General features: G+C 37.1%; 1 protein-coding gene across 8 annotated transcripts in view; it reads left to right on the top strand.

Annotated features, from left to right (window-relative positions):
* Positions 1 to 16,359, top strand: part of Pam (peptidylglycine alpha-amidating monooxygenase) — a 126,465-nt gene that overhangs the window by 94,925 nt on the left and 15,181 nt on the right. For all 8 annotated transcript variants that reach the window (XM_028755689.1, XM_028755688.1, XM_028755687.1 and 5 more), the window contains 6 exons: positions 5,620 to 5,736; positions 8,058 to 8,130; positions 9,443 to 9,653; positions 9,872 to 10,072; positions 12,550 to 12,665; positions 15,939 to 16,038. In XM_028755689.1, the coding sequence (XP_028611522.1) occupies positions 5,620 to 5,736; positions 8,058 to 8,130; positions 9,443 to 9,653; positions 9,872 to 10,072; positions 12,550 to 12,665; positions 15,939 to 16,038 (818 nt within the window). The remainder of the gene's footprint in view (positions 1 to 5,619; positions 5,737 to 8,057; positions 8,131 to 9,442; positions 9,654 to 9,871; positions 10,073 to 12,549; positions 12,666 to 15,938; positions 16,039 to 16,359) is intronic.

Here is a 16,359-nt window from a genome sequence, read left to right as displayed (position 1 = left end):
TGTGCATGTGTGTATGTGCCTGTGTGTCTGTGTGTGTCTGTGTGTGTGCATGTAAGGGGGAATATAACATTTTAACTGAGACCCAAACAACACAGTTCAAACTCACTGAACCATTCTGAATTTCCCTGTATCTGAAAGAAAGCTGAGTTCTAGGAAATGAATGCTTCCGTATTCGCCTCCTTTCTGCCATATTGCAATCACAAAAGCCCTCTTCTCCCACATTCATACCGCTCTTTCTGCGCCACCGGTTCACTACTCTCCCTTCTTTACACCTGTGCAGTAATTGGAATCATGGAAACTCTCCAGCTTAATAAAGTCAGTCTCAAAGAAAGACAACCATGTTTACAGAGACAGGTGACAGTGACTTTGTCTTGGTGCCTGCTTCATAGCTTTGAGATATGCATCAAGAGATTTGACCTGCTGGCATATCAGTGCCTTGTCTAAAACAAAGTGGGAGTTTTAATAGTTGCCTAATATTGCCTAATAACAATATGCATTTAGTTACATCACTTGTGCCTAGTGGTAATAGTGACTGAACATGATCTAGAGCCCTGGGCTCTTAATATCTGGTTCCATATTCTCTTAACTGCTTATTGGGGGACTCAGGTCTAGGCCAGTCAGAATACCAAATGGCTACACTGGTTTCTTTGTCTGCCTCTTTTCCTTATCACAGAGGTTTTCCAAACCAAGAATGCATCCAGAGTTTTCTTAACATAATATTTTAAACATACCCCCACTTTAGGGGGCCTTATAAGCTGTTCCCCTAACAGTAAAGGCACATTTTTATTTATTTGTTCAATTGAAAACCTATGATTTTTTCCCAGTTTCTTAATTTATATAATCGCAACAACGTGCTGCTTCTTTCTCCATGTTATTACTTATTTAGCATTCCCTTAATTTTGATTGATGGCGCCTAAGTTTATTTTGTACTTCTTCTGGCACTTTGTCTGTGTGTGAATATGGAAAAGCATTTCTTCTCAGGCTTATCTAAACTGTTTGATTAGCTGCTAATGTGCAAAACCATTAATGGGGAATTCACACTGTTAAAATAAAGAACTAAATTCCAGCCCATAGGCCACTGCTCAGTCTTTGCAACTGAGTGCTTTTTCAGAGAGGCATACAGAATCCATCAGTGCTCTGGGCACTGTGTGAAATGTTCAGGGTATTATTATGCTCTGTGAAAAGTTAAATGTGGTTGAAATAAAGACTTCTCTGCAGCACAGAAGTGGGGGTAGCGGCTTTAAAACACTAAATAATCAGTTTGCTATAGCAACGATATAGCCAGCTCTATAATCTGACATCCATTTGTGAGCTGTTCAAGGGTTACCTTTCTTTGAATTGCAAAAGAGTTTATAAACTATTTTTTGGCTTAGTCTGTGTGTGTGTGAATGTGTGTGTGTGTGTGTGTGTGTGTGTGTGTGTTCATGTGTGTGTGCAGTTTTCTCATTTCAGAAACAGAGTTTGTCCCTTTATTATTTGCCCTGTATAACACCCGAGAGCAGCTGTTGGTTTCATGATATCCCAAGTGAAAGGATTAGGAAAGACAACCAATCATTTCAGTAGCCAAATGTCTCTTGGTGCTGCCAGTTTAGATGTGCAGACATCTGCTAACGGATGTTAAATGGAAGGCTCAGGCCCATTGAATTGTGCTTAATGCCTTTGAAGCTACAGGGTTACCTAAGAATTTTATCCTTTCTTTGTCATTCCCATAACTAAAGGTAAATAGCCATAATTAAATAATATTAATGTAAGTAGCTTCTCTAATATTTAAATTTATTTTCTTTCCTTTGAATTCCCCCTTTTTTTTTTTGGTTTGTGGGTGACCACATAAACAGGTTCCCTCATTAATAAATTCAAGAGCATACCTACTCACTCAGAGAGACTTATGGATACAACACAAGTGTAGCAATAATTTGTAAAATAAATGTAATTCTGTGAAAAGGTAAGTAGTTCAGTATGTAAGATGCCATTTTTACAAACAAACGATATAAATATATGTGAACATAGCAAATCAGATAGACCCCCAATATTCAACTGTTGTACTATCATAAGGTATTGGGAAATATGTATCGATTGATGCTAAGGACTTCAATCATTCCAAATTAAGGATATAAAGATCAGATTTATTTGTTTTGTATTGTCAACTGTTGTTGGTATGCTTTTTCAGTTTGCCATTTTATATTTTCCTACTATACTGTAAAATAAAATGGAGTGATCCCTGAATTTATATGACGTTTCTAGACTATACATGTAGATGCACTACACAAGGCATGTCTGTTCAGGAACACTAGGTTCTTGGCAGATGTTTGTCTACATTGTGAGCAATTCAGAACAGTGCATTTCATGAAGGGCTGTTCTTCACCAAGCTGTTCATCGGCTACAGCCTTCTCTTTTGACCTAACTGGCATAGGACTCTGAGTCTGAATTATTTATTTCTGTTCATTGACACAGCTTTTATTCTCAGAAGTCAAGCCCAGTGTTTGGGGTTTGGGAAAAGAAGAGAACAATAATTATTGGGGATGGAAAGTAAGGATGGCCTTCACAATGAGGAAGAATTCTTATTTCTTTCTATCAATCAAGTTGAAGGAATTTTGGTTTTGTTACTTGTTTTCAAAAAATATTACATGATCAGAGATTGGAAATGGACGTTTAAGTGAATAACCGGACAGAAAGGAGGCAGTTAACTTACAGATTTACTGCAACCCATTATAAGAGAAACCAGCTGCAAGAAATACACTGTGCTCCACGTGGCTGAGTCTTATGTAGAGGGGAGATAGAGAATTAGGTGTGCTGAGGTCTGATATGCTGCTGCTTTGCGAAGAGACACAATGGGCAATTGGAATGCCACAGTTATGAACTATTAATGATGAGTCAGAACACTCACTCCATGCATGCAAGACTGACAGTGCCTGGTAAGGACTGTGAAGAGTTAGGAATTTTCCAGATTATCAAATGCTAATCAGTCAGGAAAGGAATAGACACACACATTGCATACCCATGCAACAAAACCTGAAGTATCAATACCACTTTTAAGAAATATAAGAGGGACAGGGAAATTAAAACATGAGTAGTGGATCTGTCAATGTCAGGATGTTCTGTGCAGCTTTACAAAATGCCTTTACTGAGGAAAAAGGAATATAGTATACACAGAAGCTCTATGCCATCTCTTATAACTGTGCGAATGTAAGTTCATCTCAATTTAAATCTCCCTTAGAAAGACTGTAAGTTGTCAGTTTCTGCAATCACCCTAGATGCACATGACCAGGTGAGTGGAGCAGGAGAGTGTGGGATTATGTGGACAATTAGGTGGAATTTTATTCACTCTTGAAGGACAAAATTATGTTACTTGTAAGAAATGAGTATTGAGCAAAGCAACTAAAACTCGGGAAACCAAATATCGTGTGTTCTCTCTCATGCAAAATAATGTTTTAAAGTATTATATAATGTGAAACTAGAATCATATCTATTTGAGACAAGGGAACTGTCATGTGAAGGTGAATATAAACAAAATCAAAATACATAATAGGCATATATGAAAATGTCATAATGACATAAGTGTCTGTCATTTTGTCCGATGAATATACACTAATTTCTAAAACAGCAAAGAATAGTAAAAAAATAAAATATATTTCATTATATGAAAGAGAGACCTTAAAACTGCTGCTGCATATGTTTTGTAATTATATGTTTCTTTTCTGGATACTGCTGGGTGGTCTTAACTACACATGATAGCTTATGCCAATGGTTTTACCTAAGTTTTTGGCTGACAAAGTTAAATCAATATTTTGTGTTCAACTGAATACATCATTAATAAGAACTACACCAGGGATGTACTGCTATCCTTCAAGAAAAATATACCCCAAAGACCTTGCTAGTCAAGAAGCTCAGATAATTGTGTGATGGATATTTTTAGTGGCAAGAGGGTATGATTTAAAACTTTCTGTGCTCCTACTGGGACCTCTCTACTGGTTCCACTAAATGAATGAATAAAGGAATAAATAAATAAATAAATAAATAAATAAATAAATAAATAAATAAATAAACCAGGCAACTAATAATGAGTTTGAGCAGTCAGTAACCTTCACAAGTTGTCAATATATCCTGACAGGTATTTGGTGTTATTCCAAGTCTTCTTTTGACTACTCAGTTGAACGAAGAGAAAGCACACATCTATAGTTGATATAGTTGATATAGTCATACATCTGTATGTGCTGATTCAATGCTTTGGTTTTGAACATGAAAATGGTTTCTTGGTATTTGGTTCATTTACATTTTTCCTAAAAAAGCTTGGATAGCAGTTCATCTCCATCACACACAGCAGAAACATACAATAGTTATGTTCTGTGGTTTCAGATGCTTGCAGTTAACCCAGTCCAAAAATAATAAGTGGGAGATTCTAGAAAGGAATAATTATATGTTTTAAATCTATAGCCGTGTGATATGCTGAGGAGTATGATAAAGTTTCCTTCCATCTTGCCCAAGACTTGAGTCACCTCTTTGACTATCATCTGCACACTGGACCCACTGCCCACCCTTGAGTCACTTAGCAGCCATCTCATAGACAAACCAGCAGCATCACTGTGCTCTGCTCAACTTGTCCTTCTTGTACTTAAAGTGGCCCGCAATCCCAGGAGCCAGGATTCTCTAAATTTCTAAATTCCATCATATTTATTTTCATATTAGTTATTCCTTTAAGTCTCTTGATGTTCCCAGTTTATAAGTGGAGCTTTCTTGCAATGTGGCTAGGAAAAAGAACAAGTGTCATAGCTTCAGCATTTGGTACTGTCTGTGGTTGCAGATACCACTAGGGTCTAGGAATGCATCCCCTAAGGATGAGGAAGAGCTAATGTAAATTTTTGAAACAAGAGTTGAAATAAGTACAGTATCTGATATAACTGGTATTCTTAGGAAAAGTATTACTGTCTAAATATATATATATTTATATATATATTTAAATATATTTATATATATATATATGTCTATTACATTTTATATTATATTTATATCATATTACCTATAAGATGCTAAGTTTTTAAAAAGCAGAAATTACTATATTATTTGAAACAAATCATTCTGTAATTATTCATTTTGCACTAATGAAAATATGATAGAAAAAGAAGCTTCATGTCTCTAAGTGTATTTTTTTCAATAATAAATCCTGCTTTGTTTCATTGAAATATTTTTGAATGTTCTATTTATATTCTTTTGTGTTCTCATGTTTTACCTTTGGCTAGTACAATGATCTTTCTCATCCCTCCTTGTCCCTGTGTAATTATTACAGAGAGGTTAAAATAAGTTAGCCTCCTATAACTTTAAAGAAAATATTGATTTATAAACTGTGGAAAGCTTTTTAAGACTTTTTTGTTGCCATGGCAACTCTGAATCACAGCTTCGAAAACCCAAATGTGTAAATAAGCTCTTGCTTTGGGCCCCCCAAAACCAATGCCCCAGCACACTGACCATCCATTGATGGTTTATAATTCATCTCCAAAGACCATGAAGTCAAGTTCATCCCAGCCTCTTTGAGTTTGTATTGAGATTCTCAAGTCAGTCGTTTGCGTTTCTCAAGTGTCCCAGAGTTGTTGATTGTTAATTTTCCATTTTTATGTATTTTTTTAGTTCTTTTGACAGCAAGTTTGTTTACCAACAAAGAGGTCTTGGACCAATTGAAGAAGACACCATCCTGGTCATTGACCCAAATAATGCTGAAGTACTCCAGTCCAGTGGCAAGAGCCTGTGAGTAAAATGGCTTCCGTGCTATTCAAGCTGGCACATCTGTTCTGGGTATAAACTACATCATTAGGTCATGAATGTGTTGCAAAGCTATCCTTAACAGAAGACAAATTGGATCACTCTTCTTGGACTTTCCGAACAAACAGTTCTGAAACATAACTGAATGTTAGAATCATCTGTGAAACTCAAAAGTATTCTATCTATACAGAAAATTGCCCATTTGTGTGAATTCTTTTAAAATTGCTGAGGAACAATTTCAAATATTTTTACTGCAAAGTATTAGATATCCTAGATTGTTAATTAGCTAGGTTTACACACCACGGTTATATGCATGTATCTCTCCATTGTGTTGTATATCATGCATATAAATAATATTGGGTTTTCAGTTTATAATTTTTAAAAATTCCATCCTGACTTGGTCTGGGCTGTAGGTAATGCTCTTACAACTTTGCAGGTGACTATCATACTCATGATTTCGACATTGATATATATGATCAATGTCTATTGATATACATGATGAAGTTAGTTCTCAGTCAGTTAGACTGATAGGTTTTGTATTAATCCTTACCATAAAAATTATATACTCAAGTCACCAAGTAATCACTGATAGGAACAAAAGACCTCTTTTCCCATCAGAAAGTGAAGACTAAACAAATCCCATTTTTAGCTTTCCCTTAGTTTGCACATGTAATTTGGATCTGAAAGCCACTCATTATTTGGTCTGATTCCTAGATGGCATTTGGCAGGCAAAACCAGTTGGCTGATGCTCATGGTCATTGAATGAAAGGGACACCTGCTTCCAGAGTTACCCTGACCCATTATAACCTGGCAGCTTCCAGGACTCTGCCCCACTCCATCTGCTTGAGACCAGGGAACGACAGTTTCTTTGAAAGGCAGATAGCTTCTGCTTTAGATGCGGCTACTAACAGAGATTACTATAATGACGCTTAGGTTAGGTTTTTTTAAAAAAAATAGTATTTTTCGGATGAGTGAAGGGCAAATTATAATGTCATCTCTACAGTGTGTTTGAGCATGTGTCTTTAGAGCTGTATGCATTAATCAGAGGCAGCCCATCCCAGAACAGAATCAACATGGAAGGAGGTGGGACCACTGCTGCTCCACTGCTGCTAAGTCAACTTGGCCAACCATGAGCTGTCTATGCTGCAAGCAATTCAAAGCCTCACTTCCGGTGGCCAAAACAGGAATCTAGTTCAGTTAATTAGCCTAGATCAAAGTGTTATGTACTTGGCCCATGGAAAAAAATTCTTGGTGCCAATGCCCTACCAAGGCTAGAAACAGACACAGGAAGCTTGGATTCTCATATTTTATTTGAACAGGACCACCTGAGTGTATTTTCCATGTGTTAACTAACTCTGTTTTTCAGTCTCACGGGTCTGTCTGCAATCAGTTAGATATTCGAAATAGGTTGACCTTTTCTAATGATTGTCCGACTCACCTATTTGTTGTGCCTTAGGGGTCACAGCCCTTCTGAAAGTTATTCTGTTCCTTGTTCCTTATCTTCCATAGCCAGTTTTAAAGCTTTTAAGTCACATACATGAGATTTAATGTGGACTTGATGTTATAAGTCTGGAGAGATAGCTCAGTTGGTAAAGTCTTTGCCATAGCAACCAGAGTTTGGAGCCCTAGAATCCACATAAAAGGTGGACATTGTACACATTGTAACTCCAGTACTGGGGCCAAGGTGGGGCAGGGAAACTGAGTGAGGATGACCCCTGGGATTTTCTGACCAGACAATCTAGCCAATTGGTGAACTCCATGTTCAATAAGAGGACCTATCTTAAAAAAATAAGGTGAAAATGGATCAGTATAAACACCTGATATCATCCTCTGAGTACACAAATCTGTATGCACATCACAAACAAACAACAAGCCCATAACACTATTTTTGTTGTAATATATTATTAAGTATTCAAACTATAGAAATCCACTGTTATTTCTCAAAGCAGTTTGTTTAATGTATATTCTGAAATATTAATATTTATTATATGAAATTTTGCTTCAAACTTGATCTTATCTGTGCTGCTTTATAAGGTATACATTATAATAAATACTAATAATTTTATATAAGCTTCATTTTTCAGTCTTAATATGATTGAATAACTTCTGCTTAGGCTTTGTCACCGGAGGGCTCTGCCTATTCTAACAATTTGCTTCACAATTCATTTGGGTCTTTTTTATATTGATGCAAATATACTGTTCCTATTTTATAAAAGTATATTGCTCTATAGTTTAACTACAACTAAATTCTTCTCATCTGTGCCTGGAGAACTATGACAGTGTTTGTCTGTCTGTCTGTTTTGCAGGTTTTATTTACCACATGGCTTGAGCATAGATACGGATGGAAATTATTGGGTCACAGATGTGGCTCTCCATCAGGTGAGCTTCCTGCTTGGCAGTATTCGCTTAGAAGCTAACGTGTTTTAGTTTTCAAAATGTTGTGCTTTTCACTAATACTTTTTCTATGGCAAAAAAAAAAAAATAGTAACAAAAAATGGGGAAATCGTGTCTTAGTAAGTTCTGTGTGCTGTTATGGAGAAACATAGAGCCAGTGGCTTGTAAGCAACTGACAATTCATTTCTCACAGATGTAAATTCTGGGCCCCTGAGATCAGGGTACTCGCATGGTAGGGTTCTGTTGTGGGTCCTCTCCTGGGTTTCAGACAGGCCTCTTTTCAATGTGTCCTTTCACAAGGAAGGAAAGAGGGCAGGCCTTTGTGTCTCCTCTTACACAGACAGGAACCTTTCTTATGAGGTTTCATCATGATGGCCTCATTCCTTTCAGCTCCCACCGCGAGAGAAATTAGGATTCTGATAGAAGAATTTAGAAGACACCCATGTTCAGCCTGTATCAATCCTCACTTCAGCATTTTTATTTTCGAGCTGTACTAGGAAAAGTCTCTCTTAGGTATTAGGTGTCTCTTCTCCCTTGGGCTCACAGGATGCTAACAGCCCCATGTGGATCTTCCCTGTAATATCTTCAGAGCCCTTCCACTTCTTCTTCCCTTTCTACATGGCCCATTACATTATTTCCTTCATCATTAGGTCTTATTTATTTTTTTCCTTTCTTTTTTATTCTTGCTTATGTTTTATGATTTCTTTCCTAAGCCAACTGAATTTTCTATAAATTAAAGCAAAGTCTGTATTAAGTATGTAAGGAAAATCAAACGTTTGTCTTTTCCTAAAGATACTGTGTTTCAATCACAGAACCATGTTATGACTTCACACTCACACAAGATAAGCTTGATTAAATGTAATGATGGTGATGCAGAGCTAGGAAAAATAGGAAAGGAAATTCCCGAGTTCCAAAGGCGTAGATGTGAGTCATTCATTAACATGTCTCTTGAGGAATTTCAAACACATTCTGTGAACACCTATGCCTCATGCGCTGTGTGATCAGTATCTGATTGGCTGAAGAAGACAAAATGGAGGTGGAGATGGTTTCCTATTTGCTATTTATTAACTAAATGGCTTTGAGAAAATAACTTAATTTCCATGCATCTAATTGTGAAATGAGAATTAGATTGGATGGTCTCGGGAGTACTGCCTACTTTTAAAAGTATCTTCTTTTGAATAAGAAGAGGATGTCTTCCAATACTCTCATTGCCTGTTCATGATCTTTATCATGGGTGTGTGTGTCAAAGATAATTATGAAAAGTAAATTAAGCTTTTGTTGTTGGGTTTTTTTTAAGGTGTTCAAACTGGACCCACGTAGCAAAGAAGGCCCTCTCTTAGTTCTGGGAAGGAGTATGCAACCTGGCAGTGACCAAAATCATTTCTGTCAGCCCACTGATGTGGCGGTAGAGCCCAGGACTGGAGCTGTCTTCGTGTCGGATGGTTACTGCAATAGTCGAATTGTGCAATTCTCACCAAGTGGAAAGTTCATCACCCAGTGGGGAAAAGGTACTCATTACCACGCTTGCTCTCCAGTCAGAATTCTGTGTCAGTAGGACCAAAACACAGACATGGGTTTGGTTGTCAACATATAAAATCTGTAATGTTTCCATATATCAGAGATATAAATGGTTTATTTTCATGAATTTGGAAACGTATAAAGCTGTTGCATCAGACTTTGAAAGACTTTATGAACAGTGCAACTGTGGATTTTCTTTGTTCTGTAGAGTCTTCTGGGGGCAGTCCTAAGCCAGGCCAGTTCAGTGTTCCTCATAGTTTGGCCCTTGTGCCTCATCTGGACCAGTTGTGCGTGGCAGACAGGGAAAATGGCCGGATCCAGTGTTTCAAAACTGACACCAAAGAATTTGTGAGAGAGATTAAGCATGCGTCATTTGGAAGGAATGTCTTTGCGATCTCATATATACCAGGTATTTCATTGTTACCGTGTGTGTTGTTGTGTCCTGTTCTGCCCTTAACAATTATTTTATTCAATGTGATTCTTAAATAACTTTTTTATTAATCAGTACAAGATGCTTTATAGATCAGATCTGTAAAACCTTAAAATGATTACTGCATTGTAAATCACTTGAACTCAAATTCACTATTCCTTTTGCAGAAATAATGACGGTTTCAAAAAGTTACCAGCTGTTTGTTTATATTGGGTTTAAAATTTCTCTTTACTTAGAATCATCTAATCTAATTATTGAATAATTAATATTGCCTTCACACTATCAAGAGATGGTATATTATGTATCTGATAGAATCACATTCAAAATGCTTCTGTTTCACATTTCCTGAAAAAGTACTGACTGTCTTAGGATTTTTGTTGCTGTGAAGAGACATCATGACTGACCATGGCAACTCTTAAAAAGGAAACATTTCACTGGGGCTAGCTTATACTTTAGAGATTTATTCTATTATTGTCATGGCAGGAAGCATGGCAGTATGCAGGTAGACATGGTGGTGAAGAGGTAGCTGAGAGTTCTATATCTGGATCCACAAGCATCAAGAAAAACAGTGAAACTGGGCCTGGCTTGAGCATTTAAAACCTCAAAGCCCACCCCCAATGACACATTTCCTCCAACAGACCACACCTACTCCAACAAGACCACACCTCCTAATAACACCACTCTCTGTAAGCCAATGGCAGTCATTTCATCCAAACCACCACACTGGCCAACTTATTTAAAACAGAGAAAACAATAAAGTAATAGCACTTGTATCTAAACGCCAGGAGAAACGACCAATAAAATCTTGATTTCTTCAACATTTGTATATAAATTATAATGGTTTTAAATGTTTTCAAATGAAATTTGAAAAAAAACACAAGCTCATAAAATAAAATATGCATAATTCACAAGACAAAATAAATTTCTTTGAATATGTATTAAGCCATTAATATTTTAAGTAAAAGTTTATACATCTTGAAATAAATTATGAAATGTATCTACCTTTGTGTTAGCATAATTCACAAGACAAAATAAATTTCTTTGAATATGTATTAAGTAAAAGTTTATACATCTTGAAATACATTATGAAATGTATCTAGCTTTGTGTTAGCTAACATTAACTATATCCCCCCCCCCCCCGTTAATAGCTATACCCCTTATGACACTAGGGGATGAAATCAAAGGGCCAAGTGACTAGATAAGGAACAAGTTTGTGTTACCTGAGAAGTGTGCAAAAAATTAATAAATAAAGATCTTCATTAATGTCAATAAAATAGACGTTCTATCATTTACTTTACTTCACATTCAAAGAATTACTGTCAAGAAATTTCAATTAATAAGGAAGGTGATTAAATAGATATAATTTTTTTTAATCTGGAAAAAGATAAGAACTCCAGTTAAGGCCGGGTGGTGCTGGCGCACACCTTTAATCCCAGCACTTCCAGCACTTGGGAGGCAGAGGCAGGCAGATTTCTGAGTTCGAGGCCAGCCTGGTCTACAGAGTGAGTTCCAGGAGAGCCAGGGCAATACAGAGAAACTCTGTCTCGAAAAACCAAAAAAAAAAAAAAAGAAAAAAGAAAAAAGAACTCCAGTTAAAAACAGAATCTAAGTGAGAGTCAATGTCTTCACAGTATCCTGTAGCAATAGTTTATGCTCAGAGATGAAAATATGTTGAACATAGGTTTAGCATTACATGTACTTTTTAGGTTTTGCAGTTCTCAGGCCCAAACATAGAACCCATGCATCCCAGGCAACCACTCTCCCACTGAGCTACATTCTCAGCCTCTTCTAAGTATATTCTTTAGTGTGTTCTTTCAAAATACAGTATGCAGACCTCTGAATTATGTAAGATAAAATAACATTTCTGTTATTTCACTACATACAAAGAAATGTAGTTTTAGTACAAAGTGCGTTCATAGGAAGGTGCTTACTTTTTTTCCTGTGACAGTTTGCTTTTAGCAGTCTGAAATATATATCTCATGTCTACAAGCTGGAGTTGTCTAAATCCAGATTATTTTTTCTATACTGTTATTCCCTTAACTTCTTCACATTCTCCTCCTACTCTTGCTGTAGCCAGACAGACATTACATAGTTTTCAAAACATAATCAGATGCTCTGAACTGATTGGCTTTGAAAAGTTATATTTCCCCATTCCTACTGAGGATTCCTGTTATATCTAACCGTAAATGCCAGTGCACGTGGACAGCAGGAACTGTGTGTCCTGACTTCTATGGCTTCCTAACTGGAACACACTCTCCAGCTTTTTATTTTCTTGTTATACAAAGGATGATCACCTAATCTGTTAGGCCCAGATCTGGTAACTCACAGCTAACAATTTTTCGTTGTTGGCAAACATAGGGACAAGACTAACTATATTGCTTATCTGTGCAATGTGTTTCTATTTCAAAGCCAATATTAATCCATATTTTAAAGAAAGACTATGCTTTTTGTCATAGGTTTTCTCTTTGCGGTAAATGGGAAGCCTTACTTTGGAGACCAAGAACCCGTGCAAGGATTTGTGATGAACTTTTCCAGTGGGGAAATTATAGATGTCTTCAAGCCAGTACGCAAGGTACTTACATGTACTGCCTAGTTGAGTTTTTATAAGAAATGTAAAATATGAATATCAATATTCAATTTTTGAAACGTAGAAGATGTGATAACTTTTTTAGTGGTCATATCTTGTTTTGATGATTACTTAAAATAAATGTCCTTGTCTATCCCTACACTGTCTGTATTTCCAGATGAATGTTAGCCTGTACAGTTCTAACTTCATAGTAGACTCAGCATACAATGCCAAGCTTAAAATGACTGTAGTTAGCAAGTCTGTATAGATACATTGATTGACAGGTGATAAGATAGACAGACATATTTTTCCTAATTTTATTCAAGTAGTGAAGAAGCCACATTGTAAATGTACTATTTTAGTTCTCTTTGGCACCAGCAAGCAGCTTGGTTCTTTGCTGTTAGTAGTACTAAGACTTTAAAAAACAGAATAGGAATTGAACACAGTGCTTTGTAGAACCTGTTCAGATTCTAAAGACTTAGCTAGGCGAGTGGTTAAAGGCTCCACAGTAATTTGCCACTGTATATTTTAACAGGACTTTTTACACATGCAGTGACTACAGCTAAGTGTTCCATGGGCTTTTTTCTTCCCACTGTACTGTACACACAGAATAATTATCAGGGCTATCACAATACTCACAAACACTGCAGGCAAGTGCTGGGGGTCCATAATTTGCAAAAAAAAAAAAAATCAGCCTGCTAAAATGCTTAGGCAGCAGCTATTTTTCCAAATATAGAAAGGTTTATTGGGTTTACTTAGATCAAAATGTAACTATCACAAGTCACTGAACAAAGAATGTCTTGTTATTATAATTCTTAAGCTGCCTGCTTGGATACCAAGATGAGAAAAAAAAGAGCTATAAGATGTCTCAGGATTTTGAAATCTGTCTGTAAGAAGATGGACAGTCTGAGTTCTATCAAAGTTAACTGTAGGTTTTATACTGGAGCCTAAGGATGTGATGATGTGCAGGAGAGGATGTAGTCTCTTCCTACTCCACCTTTGTTAGGAAAGGTTATAGTATCTGGAACGAAACAAAGTAAATATCAACTAAAGATTCCATCTGGGGTTCTCTTCTTGTGGGTCTGTTTGCAAGCATGAGTTTTTCAGAAGATAAATCTGAAAAGCAATGTTTAACACATTGAAATCATTGCATCTTTTAGAAGGAAAGTCCTTCCATTGAGGGTACATATTTTACCTGCAGTGTTTTGAATTCTCATTGATTATATAATCTTTAGAGCTATCCTTCTATGAGCTAACTTCCTTATACATACTGATTAAGAAAAGTAAACTATTAGATTTACAGTTTATTTTATCACAATGTTTGGCTTCTTTGTTCTTTTAATGATAGTGTACTTTATCAAGTAGATTATTAACTTTCAATTGAAATATACATCTATACTTCAAAACAGAGTGATAATCAAAAAACTTCCCCTCATAATAATATGAATAGGTCTGAATTAGAATTTCAGAGAGTGTTGTTCCTAAACATTAGCCATCACAGACTCATGATGAATCAGGCACAGTGTGGGGGTCAGTACAAGGAAGAGAAGCTCATGCTGAGACAAAATTTGTTCTTCCTTTCAGAAAACAATTTATAATATCACCTTCATGTAAACAGGAGAGGTATTCTAGGTTGATTTGGTAAAATGAAACAAGTTTATGGATCTCTCAGAATTTCTACTTACTAAGTTTATCATCATAAAGATTCAAAATCTGGGTAAAAGAAATGTGGTATAATAATTCATTACTGAAGTTGAAGGTCAAAGGTAAAGTTTTACACTGCCTTTTATGTGGGAATATCTGTTGCTTCTTCCCTCACATGGTGTGAATTTTTCTCTTCTACTGTGGCAATCCTTAGAAGTGTTCACATCTGTGTGTTTGTTCTCTCTTAACGTTAGCATAAGACAAATAAGGCAGTAAGACTAAGAAAGATGGGTTCATTCTTCTGTAGGGCACTCAGGTAACATAACACCATTTGCTGAAAATACACTCTTTTCTCCTGTGTGAATTTTGAGCATCTTTGTTTAAAATGAGGTGGCTGTGATGGTGTGAACCTACGTCTGGGTCTTCTGTTCTATAGTCTATCTTTTCAGTGAACACCATTGGAGGCAGGGGCACATGTCTGTTCAAGGTGCCCAGAATAAATGAAGGTTAAATGATCAGCAATACTATGTATGGCCCCACCTCTAAGACTTAGGGAATACTGCAAAGAGGGAACAGAAGGAGCTAGGGGCCAGGAAGAAGGGCTAGGGAATACAACTGCTGGGCATGAAATGGCTGACCTTGTCAGGAGCCCAATGCAACTGTGCTTGTCTACACAGAAGCTACTGGAGAATTGCCCTGTCCTCAGTACTTAAGAGCACTGTCTGCTTCTGCAGAGGTCCTAAGTTGATTTCCCATCCTACGCATCCTACTAAGCATCCACATTGGTGGCTCACAACCCCCTGTAACTCCACCTCCAAGGACGCAGTGCCCTTTCTTGGCCTCCTTGGACACTGCTCACATGCATATACCTACACCCAGACATAGACATATAACAGCAATTCTAATATAATAAAGACTTAATCTTAAAAAGCAGAATGGACCTATTTACAGCCAGCCATGGATGGAGCAGCTTTATTGCCACTAATAGACCCCAACTGCTGACCTAGTGGCTACTGATGAATTATGGGAAACAGGGTATTACTGCTGCAGCTATGTAAGCACTCGTGAGTCTGCCTGGCTCCAGTGGCGAGTTCAAACCCATAGCTACATGGGTAGCCCTGGCTAAACTGATTGGGTCTCAAAACAAAACCAGAAAAATGATAAATACGGAAAAGGACTTTAGGAGAGGAGAGAGTGTTGGAAGGGGTGGGAGGGATATGAGCAAGCTTAGGGGTAAGAGTAACCTGAATGCACAGGATGCATGTATGAGAACGTCCGAGGAGGAATTTAATACTCAGTCTTTTAAAGACAGAAGAAACATGAAAAAAAAAAAGGTAAACATACATAAGTCACAAAACACCAAATTAAACTGTCCTGAAAAAGTAAACAACTTAAGAATTTTCCATTTGTAAAAGAATTTCAAGTCAGTGGCATAGGCCTCCTTCGCTTTGCTCAGTGCCTAGAACTGTGCCCCGCAGTCAGGACACAGCGAGTGACTACCATTGGCTAGAGATGCTTTGGTGAGAATTAAGGTCACCTCCGTAAGAGTCCCATGCCGTGTCTAATTTTTCTGCCATTCTGTAATATATTTTAGTACAGCCGCATCCCAATAACAAATGTCTTTGCATTTGGCAGCACTTTGACATGCCTCATGATATTGTGGCTACAGAAGATGGGACTGTGTACATTGGAGACGCACACACAAACACCGTGTGGAAGTTCACCCTGACTGAAAGTAGGTTGGGTTTTTTCATTTGTTCATTTTTAGAGTATTTCTGTCTGAAGTTTCCATCTGTTTTATTGTTTAAAATGGGAAACAAACACATTTGCTTTTGATCTCTGTTTTTTAAATGTTGGGAATAGGAAACATGGATATAAGGGAGTTTGGGTTTGGGGTTCAGCACATGTCTGGCATCTTCGGCTTTCTATTCCTTGTACTACAAAGGGAAGAAAAATGAAGAGGGATGAGAGCAGGAGGAGGAAGGGATGCGGTCCTTATTTGGTATGTATTTCAGGGACTAAATAAGTTTTTAAATGTGGAGAGAGAGGATTTTTT

The sequence above is a fragment of the Grammomys surdaster genome, unplaced genomic scaffold (genome assembly GCF_004785775.1).
Source record: "Grammomys surdaster isolate TR1022 unplaced genomic scaffold, NIH_TR_1.0 126076, whole genome shotgun sequence".
Lineage (NCBI taxonomy): Eukaryota > Metazoa > Chordata > Mammalia > Rodentia > Muridae > Grammomys > Grammomys surdaster.
The sequence above is the reverse complement of the archived record's forward strand: the minus strand, read 5'-3'. Positions and strand labels throughout refer to the sequence as shown.